The following is a 16,566-nucleotide window of genomic DNA, read 5'->3' as shown; positions in this document are numbered from 1 at the left end:
TTTGGAAAAACGTCTATTTAGATCCTCTGCCCATTTTTTAATTGCATTTTTTATATTGAGTTTTCTGAGTTCTTTGTATGATTTGTGTGTTAACCCCTTTCCAGATACATACCTTGAAAATATCCTCACCCGTTCAGTAAGCTGCCTTTTCATTTTGTTGAGAGTTTCCTTTATGCAAAATCTTTTAAGTTTGATTTGACCCCAGTTGTTTATTTTTGCTTTGTTGTCTTCACCCTATGAGACTGATCCAAAAAAAATATTATTAACACCAATGTCAGTTTCCTGCCTGTGTTTTCCTCTAGGAGTCTTATGGTTTCAGGTCTTACATGTAAGTCTTTAATCCATTTTGAGTTTAATTTTGTACATGGTGTGAAAAAGTAGTGCACTTTCATTCTTTTCCATGTAGCTGTCCAGTTTTCCCAATCCATTTGTTTTAGAGTCTGTTTTTCCCCATTGTGTATTCTTGCTTTCTTTGTCATGCATTGATTGTGTAAGGGTTGGTTTATGCCTGGTCTGTCTATTCTGTGATGCTCCCCTGGTGGCTCAGACGGTAAAGCATCTGCCTGCAATACGGGAGACCTGGGTTTGATCCCTGGGTTGGGAAGATCCGCTGGAGAAGGAAATGGCAACCCACTCCAGTACCCTTGCCTGGAAAATCCCATGGACGGAGGAGCCTGGTAGGCTACGGTTCATGGGGTCGCAAAGAGTCGGACACGACTGAGTGAGTATCTGTTCTGTTCCATTGATCTGTGTATCTGTCTTCACACCACTACCATACTGTTTCGATCACTGTGGCTTTGGGTATACAGTTGAACCTTAAGCCAGCCAGTTGAAAATCTGCATATAACTTGACAGTCAGCCCTCCTCATTTACTGTTTCATGTCTGCAGATTCAAAAGCCATGTATTATATAGTACTATAGTATGTATGTATTGAAAAAAATCCATGTATGAGTAGATCCATGTAGTTCAAACTTGTATTTTTTGAGAATCAACTGTAGTTCGAAGTCAGGAAGTGTGAACCTCCAGCTTTGTTCTTACTCAAGATACCTTTGGCCATTTGTGGTATTTTGTGAGTTCGTATAAATTTTAGAATTACTCTATCTTTGTGAAAAATGCAAATGGAATTTTGTTAGGGATTGCATTGAATCTGTCAGTTATTTTGGAATAGACATTTTAACACTATTCTTTCAGTCTATGAGCATGGTGTATCTTCCAACTTATTTGTATCTTTTTATAGTTTTTAGAGTACAGGTCTTTCACCTCTTTGGTTAAATTTCTCCCTAGATATTTTATTATTTTTGACGCAGTTGTAAATGGGATTGTTTTGTTAATTTCTGTTGCTGATAGATTGTTATGAGTGTGTAGAAATCTGAAAGATTTCTGCATGTTTTATATCCTGTAAAATGTATTTACTAGAATTGATTTATTCTTATAATTTTTTGGTAGTGTGTTTAGAGTTTTCTATATATAGTATCATGTCATCTGCAGGTAGTGATGGTTTTACTTCTTCTTTTCCAGTTTGAGTTTTTTTAAATATTTTCTTGTAACCTATGACTTGTCTTTTAGTATTATTTTTTAAAATATTTATTTAATTTATTTATTTTCCTCCTCCAGGTCTTAGTTATGGCACCTGGGAGCTTCAGTCTTCATTGTGGCATGCAGGATCTTTAATTGTTGCATGTGGCATCTAATTCCCTGACCAAGGATTGAACCTGGGCCTCCTGCATTGGGAGCACAGAATCTTAGCCACTGGACTGCCAGCAAAGTTCTTGATTTTTAAAATTTCCTTTTCTTGTTTGATTGCCTAGGAACTTGTAGGATTGCCTAGGACTTTGTAGATTGCCTAGGACTTTGTAGGATTGCCATGGCTAGGATTTCATCCAATACTGTGTTGAATAAAAGTGTCAGGAGTGAGCATCTTGTCTTATTCCCCAACTTAGAAAAAATTTATTCAGCTTTTCACCTTTGGGTATGATGTTAGTTGTGAGTTTGTCATATATGACGTTTATTATGTGGAGGTATCTTCCCTCTGTAGCTGCTTTGTTGAGTTTTTATCAGAGATGGATGTTGAATTTTTTTCAAAAGCTTTTTCTGCATCTACTGAGATTATCTTGTGCTTTTTATCCTTCATTTTCTTAATGTGGTGTATAATGTTCCTTTGTGAATATTGAATCATCCTTGTATCCCTGTGATAAATCCCATTTGTTCATGGCATATGATCCTTAATGTATGGTTGAATTCAGTTTGCTAATATCTTGTTGAGGATCAGTGATATTGGCCTGTCATTTTATTTCTTTTTCTGGTGTCTTTGGTTTTGGTATCAGGGTCCTGCTGAACATGTAGAATGAGTTTGGAACAGAGTTCCTTGCTCTCCTATGTTTTGGAATAGTTTGAGAAGAATAGATACTAACTCTTACCTAAATGTATGGTAAAACTCATCTGTGAAGCCATCTGGCTCCAGGTTTTGTTTTTTGAGAGTTTTATGATTACTAATTCAGTTTTATTATTGGTGATTGGTCTGTCCATGTTTTCTATTTTTTGCCAGATTTAGTCAGATAGTATGTTTCTAAGAATTTATCCATTTTTTTGGTCTAATTTATTGGCATATGATTGTTCATGGTAATGTCTTGTGATCCATTGTATTTCTGTGGTGTCAATTGTAACTTCTGTTTCAATTTTCATTTTATTTATTTGAGCCCTCTCTTTTCATTTTTGATGAATCTGGTTAGTCAGTTTTGTTCATCTTTTCAAAGGACAGATTCTCTTCTATTTTTTTGTTCCTGTTTTATTTATTTTCACTTTTGATCTTTATTACTACTTCCTTTACTAACTTTGGTTTTTGGCTTCTTTTTTCTAGTTCCTTTAGGTATAAAGTTAAGATTATTTGAGTTTTTCTGTTTCCTAAGGTAGACCTATATCACTGTAAATTTCCCTCTTAGAACTATTTTTGCTGCTGATAGTTTTTTGTCTCAAAGTGCTTTTTTTTTTTAATTTCCCCATTGATTTCTTCAGTGATCCATTGATTGTTTAGTAGCATGTTGTTTGGACTCCACATATTTGTTTTTTCCAGTGTTTTCCTTTTAGTTGCTATCTAGTGTGATAGCATTTTGGTTGTGAAAGAGGCTTAATATGATTTCAACTTTGGGGTGACAGAGGATGAGATGGTTGGATGGCATCACTGACTCAGTGTACATAAGTTTGAGCAAACTCCAGGGCATAGTGAAGGACAGGGAAGCCTGGCTTACTGCAGTCCATAAGGTCATAGAGTCAGACATGACTTGGCAACTGAATAACAACAAACTTATTGAGATTTTTTTTGTGGTCTGACATGATGTATCCAGGAGAATGTTCCATGTGTACTTGAATATTATTTTGTTTGGGGATGTAACATACTGTTTTATTAAGTTCATCTGGTCAAATGTGTCCTTTAAGGCCAGTGTTTCCTTATTGATGTGTCCATTGATATAAATAGGATGTTAAAGTCTCCCTGCTGTTACTGCAGTACTGTCACTGCCTCCTTTTGTGTCTGTTAATATTTGCTTATATATTATATTTAGGTACTCCTGTGTAGGATGCATATATACATACAAGTGTTTTGTCTTATTGTTGGAATAATCCCTTCATCATTTTGCAGTGTCCTTTTTCCATCTTTGTTTTAAAGTCTTTTTTGTCTAATGTAAGTATTGCTACCCCAGCTTTCTGTTTCCGTTTACATAGAATATCTTTATCTTTTCCCTTGCTCAGTCTGTGTGTGTCTTTAGGTCTGAAGTGAGTCTCTGATATGCAGCATATATATGGATCTTATTTTGGTATCCATTCAGGCACCCTGTGACTTTAGATTGCAGCATTTAGTTGATTTACATGTAAAGTAGTTATTGCTATGTGAGGGACAGGGAAGCTGCAGTCCACAGGGTCACAAAGAGTCAAACACAACCTAATGACTGAACAACAAAAATTTATTTATTACCTTTTTAAAAATTGTTTTATAGTTGTTTGTATTGTTCGTGTCTGTTTCTTTTCTTCTTGCTCTCTTCCCTTGCAGTTTGATTACTTTTTAGTTTTGTTTGTATTCTTTTTTCTTTTTCATGTGTGTATCTATTATTCCGTTTTGGTTAGTGGTTATCATAAGCCTCTTATATAACACCTTATGTATATAGCAGTCTATTTTAAGTTGATGGTTGCTTAAGTTTGAGTGTGTTCTAAAAACACTACATTTTTACTGTCACCACCCCACCCCATCTTTTATGTTTTTGACAAATTTTACTCTTTTAAAATGTTGTATTTTCTTTAATAATTAAGATTATTTGATCTTACTACTTTTCTAATCTTCATACTAGCTACATAGATGGTTGAGTCACTACCTTTAGTATGTGCTTGCTTTTACATTGAGTTTTTTTCTTCCATAATTTTCATATTTCAAGTAATGGCCTTCTTTTTATGTTCAAAGAAGTCCCTTGAACATTCGTTGTAAGGTCAGTTGAGTAATGATAAACTCCTTTGACTTCTGCTTGTCTGGGAAACTTTATTTCGCCTTTAGTTGTGAATGATAATCTTGACAGAGTATTCTTGGTTGTAAATTTTTTCCTTTAAGCATTTTGAATATCTCATGCCACTGCCTTCTGGCTTTAAAGTTTCTGCTGAAAAGTCAGCTGATAGTCTTATGGGGGCTCCTCTGTATGTAACTACTTATTTCTGTCTTTTGCTCAGCCTTGTCTGACTCTTTGCAACCTCATGGACTGCAGCACACCAGGCTTCCCCACCCTTCACCATCTCCCAGAGCTTGCTCAAACTCATGTCCATTGAGTCGGTGATACCATCCAACCATCTTGTCCTCTGTCATCCCCTTTTTATCCTTGCTGCTTTAAATATTCTCTATCTTTAACTTTTGACATTTTAATTATAATGTGCCTCAGTGTAGGTTTCTTTGCATTCATCTTGTTTGGGACTCTTCATTTCCTGGAATTGGATGAGTTTACTTTTCCAAGTTAGTCAAGTTTTCAGCCAGTTTTTTCTTCAAATAGATTTTCTGTTTCTTTTCTCCCTTCTTCGGGAATCCTTATAATGCAAATGTTAGTATGCTTGGTGTTGTCCCCAGAAGTCTTTCAAACTGTCTTTTTTTTAAAGTTTTTGCCTATTTCATTTGGAACAATTCCTTTCTCTTCAATTTTCCTCGCTCTCTCTGTTCGTTTCTATGCACTAGATAGATGAGCCACATCTGCCAGCCTTCAGAGGATGACTTTAGGTAAAAGGTATCCTGTGAAGCCCAGTAGTGCAAGGGCTACAATGCAGCCTCCTCTGTGGTTAGGCTGTGATGGCTGTAGCTTTACTGGTGTGCAGGACTGGACCCTGAGATAGCTGGCTGTAATGCTGAGTTGTGACTGTTGGGGGCAATATGGTTTGCAGGACCATCTCCTAGGGTGGAGCTGCTTTGGAGGGGCTCTAGTGCTGGCCAGAGCCACTCGCTAGGTATAATAGAGTAGCTTTGGAGGAGTGCCAGCCTGGATGGGTCTACAGGTGAACCTGGGATGAGATGGGAAGAGTCAAAATGGCACCCACCAGCATTGGACCAAGTAGGCATAGAAGGTGAGCAAAAGATCCTGGTGTTCCTCAGTGGCTGCATAACCAGGGAAAATCATAAAAGTCCCTGGCTCTGCTGTACACACCCTAACATCAGCCAGTGACTCTCCTTCACATAGGACCCAGGTACTCTCCAAACTGCTGCCTCTGGGACTTGGGGCAAGAGAGTTTTTGCATGTGCCCTTTAAGTTTTAGTTTCCTACAGACCTCTGGGTGTGAGGCCCACCGGTTTTCAAATCCGGGTGTTACGGGGGTTTGTCGGATGACCCTTCTGGTGCCAGTCCCCCGAGGCTGAGGAGCTTGATGTGGAGTTTGGGCACTTCGCTCCTCAGGAGGACCTCTATGGCTGTGATGTCCTCTCTGCCTGTGGGTCCTGGCCAGGTACCGTCTCTGCCTCTCTTACCCATCTTAATGGTGGTTTTCCTTTTATCTTCAGTTGTGGAAAATCTTTTGTGCTGGTCTTCAGGTCTTTCTCAGGGATAGTTGCTCTGTGTATAGTTGTAGTTTTGGTGTGTTCATGGAAAGAGATGAGCCCGGGATCTGCTACTCTTGGATCTTGTCCCTTTCTTGTAAGATTTCTATTTGAAATCGTATTAGTATTCAGATAGACACTTAACAGAGATAAGTAATTGCAAATTCTAGACATGGAAGAGTGTAGTTTTAGTTTAACATTTAAATGCTTTTCTCTATTGTCAGGGCCATATTAAAGGCTTGACTCAAAATTAGAGGAATCAGTTGCTTCAGTATGCTTTTTTTGGTGCGGGGGAGTGGTTGCCATGCTGCATGGCTTGTGGGATCTTAGTTCCCTGACCAGGGTTCAAAATTGTGCCCCCTGCAGTGCAGAGTGTTAATCACTTAGAAGTCCTCTTTTATTGTCATTTAAATTAGAAATTCTGATTCAGTTGGTTAAGGATGTAACCCAGATATAATCTTCATTTTAAAACTTTGCATGGAATTGAAATATATAGCCAAGGTTGGGGATCATTGATTTAGAGGCAACAGATGGGTCAATTACTAGTTAAAAGGAACTTGCATAACTTTTAAATCTACTGTTTTTAAAAGTTTGGGGTTTTTTTGACCAGAGTACTCTGTTTTAGTTAACTCATTATTGACCACAGGATTTTTGTAGAAACAAACACCTGTGGCTGGTGATTTTTATTTTGACCAGCCAGAAATTAATTCTGTTATTTCACTAACACTTTGCGGGTTATTGCATTCAGTAGTTACACTTGACACACCTGTAAAATCTTCTAATTTTCTTGAAATATTGTCTTTAGTCCACTGTTCTATAGGAGCAAAGGTGCATTCTCCAGCACCATGAGTTTCCCTGTATGTATCATAATCAATCATTACAGCCTTTTGTCTTATTTTTGTCCTAATATTCACATTGTTTGAATCAGAACTATATTTTGAAGAACTGTCATCTTCCAAGACACTAGTATATATGTCACTTGGAACATCAGAGAAAGTACCTGTATAAAATTCAGCAAAAAATTCTTCTTCACTCAAAATGTTTTGATGTGTCAGTTTTGAAAATTTTATGTTTTTGATATACACAAGGCTGGTACAAAAACCTAATGGAGCAAAATGTGAATGATAACAACAATCAGTCATAAGTTGCATAATGAATCCTTGATCAGTTTTAAACTCTTTAACAACTTCACCTTGTGATGTTAATTGTATCATTCTGTAAAAATGTATTGATACGTCTCTAGTCAATAATGTGTTAACGTAAAATTCTGAGGGAACTTAAGCCTGTCCTAGAGTATACTGCCTTCATACGCAGTAGAAAAATATCAGCAGTGACTGTTTTATTAGAAGGTTTATGATCTTGCATTCTAAAAAGTCTGTTAATAATTTGTTTTTAATGTTTAAAAATTAATGTTATTATGGAACTAGAAATTATGTTTATTGATTTTGAACAGAATTGCAAGTCTGAAATTCCCAAAACTAAGCTATCATTTCCTTGAGATAAGAGGGAAGTATATATTTTGAATGTAAGAATTTGAAATTACTGAAACAAGAATCTGTAAAGAATAATTATGATGTTCATCTTTGTGTTTACTTTTTTCTCAGTTGCTCCTTTACTTTAGAAAATACTAAGATTATCTTGTTTTTCCCACCGTGCATTCATACCCTCTTTCTTATATTTTGTTTATATATAGCCCACTTTATGCTCTTAGTTGATATTAATTCAGGGACTTCTCTGGTGGTCCAGTACCTAAGAATCCATGCTCCCAATGCAGGGGTTGCAGGTGTGATCCCTGGTTGGGGAACTAGATCTCACATGCCATGATTAAAGAGTTCACATGCCACAGCTAAAGATTCTACATGTTGCAACTAAGACCTGGTTCTGCCAAATAAATAAAAATAGATGACTTAAAAAATTTATACTAATTCAGGGAGGTAGAGGCAATGGGGCAACATTTTCCTGTTTTCTAATTAGGTGCTTGACCAGATTCGTAATAAATTTAGCTTCTTTTATGAATGAGCAGCTAGCACATTTTCTATTTAGATAGTCTGTAAATGGAAAACTGGATTAAAACCATAAATTAACCACTTATGGTTAATTCAGAACTAATACAGGAAGCTGGGGAAATTTTTGGGTCGGTTAAAAGCAGATAAAAGAAGAAGAAAACCTTTTTTCCTCAGGTTTTTAGATTCTCTTGAAGTTTGAATGGAGAAAGTGGGAAGGAACCAGCCTGCTTTCCATGTCTTTACCCTGGCTTCTTTCTGATAACTCTGGCCTCTGCACAACTGTGTTGGTGAAAAAGGGATTGCTCTTTCCTTACCAAATGGTTGGCCTTACTGAGAATTCTTTTTCTAACAAAAGATTTCATTTCTCATAATACTATAACAAATGGAAAGAGACTTAAAACAAATGCCCAGTGGACACTGGTGTCCCACAGAACTGTTTTCAGAGAAAGAGGTGCCAACTTCTGTTTTGATCTCTACTATAGGAGAAGAACATGCAGAACCCTTTTTTCTCTTTATTTTGCTATGGATTAAGAACCCTATGCCTAATAAAATAGCCTAACAAAGTCAGTCTCAGAATTGAGACATACTCTCAAGCATCATGCTTTTTGTCATGCTGCCCCAACTTGGGTAAGGATACAGACATAAATTCTACAGGACAGGGACTTTGTTTGATTAACCCAGTACTATTCTAGTGCTTCCATGGATCTTCAATATATATTTGTTGAAGAAGTGAGTAAGTGAAAGGAAGGGAAAGGCAGCTACATAAGTGGGTGTCCTAAGACTTGAAGAAAGACTTTTCTAATTCTGTGATTATAATTTTCTGTCTCAAGATAAACTAACTGTTGGCAAGAGGAAACGAAATGAAGATGATGATGTTCCAGTGGGTGTGGAGATGGCAGAGAATACTGATAACCCCCTCAGATGCCCAGTCCGACTTTATGAGTTTTACCTGTCCAAATGGTAAGTGATTTTCCTCTGAACTAGATATAACACACTTCAGAAAGTAATTATTATATTTTAGATTTCAGATGCTCAAATCCCAGAAATGTAGCTGGTCTGTGACTTTAAACAAATATTTACTTATAGTTTCATTTTTTTCCCACTTTCATATCTGCCTGGATTTTGAACCAAGAAACAAATTGCTTTATCTTGAGCATTTTTTCCCCAAAAATCTCTTAAAAAGCAAGAATCACTGTCATTGTTTGATCTTTACAACTGTTGCTTAACTTTATGTGACATCTAAACTGCTGTGAATTTGTTGTTTACATAGAAAAATAGGGGAAAGACTGTACTAAGTATAAATGAGAAAACAGTTTTTAGAGAATTGACATTTTTTGAGTGGTCTTTTTTTTTTTTTTACAGAAACTTTATAATTTTAAAAAGTTGCAAGATCCACACTAAAGCAATTTTTTTTCCCCCAAAGAATTAAAATGACTGGGTTTGCTCTTTAGTAGAGTTGTGAAGTATTTTGGGATTCATTCAGGATTTCAGGGTATTGGGTACTGAGGATGAGTCTCAGCCATAGTGTCACTTGTGAGTTGAATTTGTTTTTGCTCCTGGTAAGTTTTAAGTACTAACGCTTGTGAAAGATTTACATTTTGTCATCTGTTAACATTATACTTACTTTGAATCCAGCGTGATTCTTGAGTGTGGGGAAAAAAAATATGCAGTTACAGGTTGCTCCTGGAGCATAAATATCTATAAACTTGTTTATCTCTGTGGGTACACTGTTTACGATATTAGTCATAGTACGAAAGATTTGAGAACCATTATACTTAAAGAGTAATTACATATGTGCTGTACTCTCTGATCCCAATTTTCTCTCTCTTTTCTTTCCTGTGGATAGTTCTGAAAGTGTGAAGCAGAGGAATGATGTGTTTTACCTTCAGCCTGAGCGCTCCTGTGTTCCAAATAGCCCCATGTGGTACTCCACATTTCCCATAGACCCTGGGACCCTGGACACCATGTTAACACGTATTCTCATGGTGAGGGAGGTACACGAAGAACTTGCCAAAGCCAAATCAGAAGACTCTGATGTTGAATTATCAGATTAAAGTGGAAGTGGGGTTCCTATTTTCATACATGTTGGTATGCACCAAACTGTGAATGCATCCAGCTTTGGAAAACGATAAGTCTCAAGTCCTCTTGACTTGACTATGAGATAATGGAAAACAGACAACTCGTGAACCACAGTGTGGATGTACAAATGAAAATTGAAGGAAAGAATATAAACTGAGAAACATTGTTCTTCGGCAGTGATATAGTTCTTAGACATCTTCAGAATGACTAACCAATTTCTCTGAGTGGTGCATAATCTTATTTTGTTTGGGAATAACAAATTGTGGAATATTTTTAAGGAAAACTGTTGTATAAATTCTACCATAGTAACCTTAGACCTTAGAGGGGTAGCTTTGGAGTGAAACCTTGGCTGCAGCAGGCTACTTGGGCAAGCCCTCTGTGAAAGTCAGGGGAGAAATCAGTACAGAGCTAAGAGTGGCATCAGATGAGGACTGTGGGGCCCAGACTTGAAGACCCAATAAAAATACTCAGCCTTTTTTTTTTTTTTTTTTAAAGGTAGAGAGTGAAGTGGTCTTGATTTTGATTTTCACTGCCAAGCCAATTCTGTGAAGGATAGAAGCCTTTGGTGCTTTTGCCACAGGGTCCCTCACATCAGGGGAAAAGGCCTTCACTGCTGTTCATGCAGTAATGTGTCCCTTTCACTTTCTGGGTCTAGCCTTCTCAGCTGTGGGTCTGGATGTGGGTAAATTAAGTTAAAGGGGCTGAAACTCTGCAAAATAATTACGCACACAGAAAATCTGTGGCGCTTGTTAGACCCCAAGTGTCTTGAAATGTTTGTAGAAAACCCACTAGAATGCCCACTTTGGGTGTCAGCCTTTATTGCTGCTGTCTCACAGCATAAGCTGTGGTACACAGAAGTGGGGGTTCTTTTGTTTTTGTTTTATCCCCAAATGGCAGCTTTCCTCCCATTGTTTTATCTTCCCGTTTCCTAAATAATTTGTTATTTTGTCTTTTGCACCAGTTTCTGGAGGCCCTTGTCATTTCAAAAAGAGGAGTCTCTCCTTTCTCTGGCAAACCTGTGGGTGATTCCACAGAGACAGTGTTACTTAGCTATCAGAACTATGGTAGAAGAAGAACTAGTATTTTCCTATATAAAGCATTGGAAGATGACCTTGTTACCCTAAGAAGCTTAAAAATAGGATTCTGGGGTTAGGATACAGAGACACTGACGGTGTTGCATATATCCACAAGAAGGTCTTCTTATAGCATTATTCCAAACTCTAGCTGTTTTAGTAGTTTGATGAGGATCAAGTCATAGGAAATGGATCCATTTCCTTCTGCATTCTGTTTCTTCCCCACAAAATTTTGAATCAAAGCTTCTATAATACTGGCCACAGAACTTCTTTAGCTGAGGTTAATTTGACCCTTAAATAGAAATGAGAGAAGTCTAAAAAGCCTCTTAGAAATTTTAACCTTGAAAGACTTTACCGTATGTCCCATTTTTTAGATGGGAGTGGCAGGTGGTTTTTTGTTTTTTAATAAATAAATTTAAATACAATAAAAATTTTAAAGTAGGCCTTTTGACATTATGTACTTATGGTTCTGTCCTTCTGCCTGTAACAAATCTTGTTTTTGTTACCAAGAACTATGTGAAAGAAGTAAATCTGCCCCAGTTCTGTATGATTAATTCCATCTGTGTTTTGTCATTTCTGACTGGAAAATTTACTTCCAGACCTTGTTTGATATGGAGGAAAAGCAATTGGATTGTCTTATAAGTCTGCCAATAAACTATCCAGAAACATCAGGTGTAATAGTCCCCACTAACGAAATTTTATGGTTTATATAAACACTAATGTTTCCCCTTCTGTAGAAATGCAAATTTACGGCATAGTAGATAAACTATTATAAAACACTAGAGAGAGAGGAAAAAATTCTATATGGTTTAATTGAGAACAGCCAATATCCAGGTACATGACTGTATCAAGATGTCAATTGCATGTTAGTCCACAGAGTTGTCCAGATCCTGGAATAATTTGTAAAAGAAAATATTGAGTCATTATTGGTCATTCCTCATAAGCATAGCTGTTGATGTGTGTGTCTGGTTATTTGCTTTTTAAAATTTTATTAAAATTATGTAAAATTGGTTCCCCCCCCCCCGCCAGGGGAGGAAAAAATATCAAACAAGAGAAACATTAAATTATCTGTTCTTTTTTGTTTTTTAAACACTTTCGGGTGTTCACCTTGCAGAAACCACAGAAATATTCCCTTAGAATAAAATAGTATATTTGTATTTGATGGGTGAATTATTCATTTTCTTTATGTCTTGAAAGAATTTTAAATATTTTTTTTTGTTTGACCCTATTGGTATGATCCAACAGATGGTATATTACAAAGAAAGAGATCAGTTTTCAGAAAATAAATTATTTGGTTTTTACTCAGTCTAGAAAACATTGTTTCATTGAAAAATCTTTTTAATTTTTTTTTCCCCCATCAAAAACTTGTTCTGATTTTTAATCTATTACTATATACAAAGCCCTGAAAGCTAGAAGCATCAAGTATTAGGTTGGTGCAAAAGTAACTGCGGTTTTGCATTGTTGAACTTTGCTTTTTGATATTAAATGAGTACATTCTTAAATGTGGTTATATTATACATCATTTTAATGCACATTTCTTAATTTTTTTGCTAATGACTTATTACTTGCTGTTTATTTTATATTTATTTTAGATTAGGGAAATGATGATGTTAGACAAAAAAGCAAGTTCTAGCAATTTTCTTATTCAAGTTCAAAATGAGTCGTAAAGCAGTAGAGACAACTCGCAACATCAACAACGCATTTGGCCCAGGAACTGGTGATTCAAGAAGTTTTGCAAAGGAAACAAGACCCTTGACAATGAGGAATGCAGTGTTCGGCCGTGGGACAGTCACAACAGCAAATTGAGAGGATCATCAAAGTTGATCCTCTTACAAACTAACCAGGAAGTTGCTGAAGAACTCAGCATGGACCACTGTATGGTCATTTGACATCTGAGGCAAATTGGAAAAGTGAAAAGCTTGGTAAGTGGGTACCTTACTTATCTTGTGGCTGACTGCAAATCAAAAAAATCGTCATTTTGAAGTGTCATCTTAATTCTACACAACTACAGCAAACCATTTCTCGATCAGATTATGACATGTGACAAAAAGTGGATTTATACAAGGCAACAACCAGCTCAGCGGCTGGATCGAGAAGAAGCCGCAAAGCACTTCCCAAAGCTAAACTTGAACCAAAAAATGTCATGGTCACTGGTGGTCTGCTGCCCATCTGATTCACTGTAACTTTCTGCTGCTGCTGCTGTAAGTCACTTCAGTCGTGTCTGACTCTGTGCAACCCCATCCCTGGGATTCTCCAGGCAAGAACACTGGAGTGGGTTGCTGTTTCCTTCTCCAGTGCTTAAAAGTGAAAGTGAAGTCGCTCAGTCATGTCTGACTATTCACGACCCCATGGACTGCCCCCTACCAGGCTCCTCCATCCATGGAATTTTCCAGGCAAGAGTACTGGAGTGGGGTGCCATTGCCTTCTCCACTGTAACTTTCTAAATCCCATCAAAGCCATTACATCTGAGACATATGCTCAACAACTCGATGAGATGCGCTGAAACCTGCAGTGCCTGCGGCCAGCACTGTTCACCAAAAAGGACCCAGTTCTGCACGACAATGCCTGACCGCACATTGCACAACCAACACTTCAAAAGTTGAACGAATTGGGCTATGAAGTTTTGCCTCATCTGTCACATTCACCTGACCTCTCACCAACCATCACTTCTTCAAGCATCTCAACAACTTTTTACAGAGAAAATTATTCCACAACCAGCAGGAGGCAGAAGATGCTTTCCAAGAGTTCTTTGAATCCTGAAGCACAGATTCTTAGGCAATGGGAATAAAACTTGTTTCTCATTGGCAAAAATGTGTTGATTGTAGTGATTCCTATTTTGATTAATAAAGATGTACTTGATCCTGGTTATAATGATTTAAAATTCATAGTCTGAAACCGCAATTATGTTTGCACCAACCTGATATGTATTTCATTTTAGGCAAGACTTTTTTTTTAGATTTACACAGCTTACCTAGTTCAACTTGAATCATTTTGAAATCATGAGATTAGAATAAAGAATATATTCTTAAGTATGAATACCTATTTAATTTGGGAATGTGAGACTAAGGGGCATTTTCCTTAGACTCTAGTTATCTTGGTATTGTGCAAATATACCTTCAGATTCCACATGGATTGTTTTTACCTACCTGCCTTGGGGCATTCCTATTTTTTTAACAAAATTTTCCAAAAAGTTTTAAGTTAAAATGAAATTATGTAAATGAATCCTTTTTTTTATTAAATTCAAATTTTAATTTTCTATGCAAATGGAAAAAGTCGCTGTGATTCTGAGTTGAAATAAGCAATAATACCCCCAATTCCTCCTGTCTATCATCATCATACTTTATTTCATCATTGAAAAACAAATAATTGTGACCCATTGTTACAGAGTGGGAAGACCAGAAGCTCTGGAGCCTAGTCTTTCTACTTTACTGTTTGTATAGCCTTAAGTTAGTTACCTAACCTCTCTGTGCCTCAGTTTTCTCTTAAACTGGGAATAAGTTGTGCTTGGAACATGCTAGGTTTTCAATGTCAACTCTTTTTTACTATAACATCTGCAAATTCTAGGCATATAGTAAGATTTTAAATAAATGCTAATTCCCCCACTACAGCCTGAATTTTCACTAAATTCAGTGCTTCTGATTCTGCAAAACATAATACGCAGCATCATCAATTCTGTATATTGGAATGAACTATTTAGAATAACTAAAGACTATACACACTAAATCATACATTCTTCACTCATGTGCTTGCTTACATGCATATAAATTATGATCAACATTACAGAAATCCTTTGATACACTTCACTACATTGAAAAAGGTAAATAATACGTGGTATATCAATGGATACAAGAAGAGCACATGATAGTTTACCTTTTTTTTAATTGAAATTCTGAATCTGTGAGATTTCATTTATTTGACAATAGTTATATACCACCATATAGGAAGAAGGCTGCTGTACAATGTGCATCTCCACACTTCTTATTACGGAGCCTGCACCCCTACATCTTGGGTGGGCAATAGCTTCCTGGTGAGTGACTATTTTCCAGCCTATCTTGCTAGATGTAAACAGGATGTAAACACGTGACTAGGTTTTGACCAATGGGATGGAAACAGAAGTATGTAACAACCAGGCCACATCCTTAAAAGGGAAGAGTTTGCCCTCCTTTCTAATTTTCTTTTCTAAATTTCCTTTCCCCATGCACCAGAATGTGAATGTAGTCAGTCAGTGGTCACGGCAAACCAGTTTTTTCTGTGTGGGAAAGGGCGATATATTGAAAGGACGGTAGCTCAGACCTTCACATAACAAAGGAAACCTTCCAGCTTACTGAAGCTGTCATCATTTGGCTTCTGCTAAAGTAGCCAAACCAGTATCCTAACAGACCTACTGTGCCCAGTATCATGCTACTGCTTAATACACAACTGGAAGTTCTGATCCAGAGTACAAGGAGCTTTTCAATGTTGGCGAGTGAGAAAACCCATTATATTTAAGTCATTATTTTCAGATGTAGAAACATCTGTGCAAGAAAGCCAAGAGAGGGAATTCTGTGGCAGTCCAGTGGTTAGGACTCGTTGCTTTCACTGCTGCGGGCCTGGGTTCAATTCCTGGTCAGGGAACTAAGATCGCAAAAGCCAAGCCATGGAGCCAAAAAATAAAAAAGCCAAGAGAAAAAACATACCATTAAAAATAAGGCTGCTGCTGCTGGGCTCAATCATGTCCAACTCTGCAGCGCCCTGAACTGCATGCAGCCTATCAGGCTCCTCTGACCATGGAATTTTCCAAAGAAGAAAACAAGCAGGTTGCCATTTCCTACACCAGGGATCAAACCCAGATCTCTTGTGTCTCCTGCATTAGATTCTTTACCACTGTACCACTTTTAAAGTTTAAGATTGCTAACCATAAGTTTATTAAAAAAAAGCATTTTTCCACAAGAGCAGTACCCAACTAGATAATGTAATTAAAAGATACTAGTTTTTTAAAAAGAAGATACTATTCACAGTAGCAATGCAAACTGTACAGTAGTTATTAATCATATCTGTAAAGGATGACAAATATGACAGGCTGAGAGAAGATACTTGTAATGTGTAAGACCACCAAAGGATTTATACCTAGAATATAGAAAAACTGCTGAATTGTAAAGAAAGTTAAATGAAGATATTTCATAGATCAGTCGCTCAGTTGTGTCCAACTCTTTGCAATCCCATGGACTGCAGCACGCCAGGCTTGCCTGTCCATCACCAACTCCTAGAGCTTACTCAAACTCATGTCCATTGAGTCGGTGATGCCATCCAACCATCTCATTCTCTGTCAGGGAGAGAGACATTCTCTTCCCCTTCTCTTCCCACCTTCAATCTTTCCCA

The 16,566-nt window shown here is 37.1% G+C and overlaps 1 protein-coding gene across 7 annotated transcripts in view; it reads left to right on the top strand.

Moving 5' to 3' along the window:
• The window catches only part of ZMYM4 (zinc finger MYM-type containing 4), a 153,891-nt gene extending 139,802 nt beyond the window's left edge, over positions 1 to 14,089 (top strand). For 6 of the 7 annotated variants that reach the window (XM_070468412.1, XM_020880190.2, XM_070468415.1 and 3 more), the window contains 2 exons: positions 8,887 to 9,016; positions 9,903 to 14,089. In XM_070468412.1, coding sequence (XP_070324513.1) covers positions 8,887 to 9,016; positions 9,903 to 10,110 — 338 coding nt within the window. In that variant the 3' untranslated portion in view covers positions 10,111 to 14,089. Of the gene's footprint in view, positions 1 to 1,615; positions 5,526 to 8,886; positions 9,017 to 9,902 lie in introns of those variants that run through there. The other variant, XM_070468414.1, reaches the window with a different exon arrangement.
• The last annotated feature ends 2,477 nt before the right edge of the window (positions 14,090 to 16,566 follow it).

Source organism: Odocoileus virginianus, chromosome 5, assembly GCF_023699985.2.
Source record: "Odocoileus virginianus isolate 20LAN1187 ecotype Illinois chromosome 5, Ovbor_1.2, whole genome shotgun sequence".
Taxonomy (NCBI): Eukaryota; Metazoa; Chordata; class Mammalia; order Artiodactyla; family Cervidae; genus Odocoileus; species Odocoileus virginianus.
Note: the sequence above shows the minus strand (reverse complement) of the source record. Positions and strands in the feature narration are given on the sequence as shown.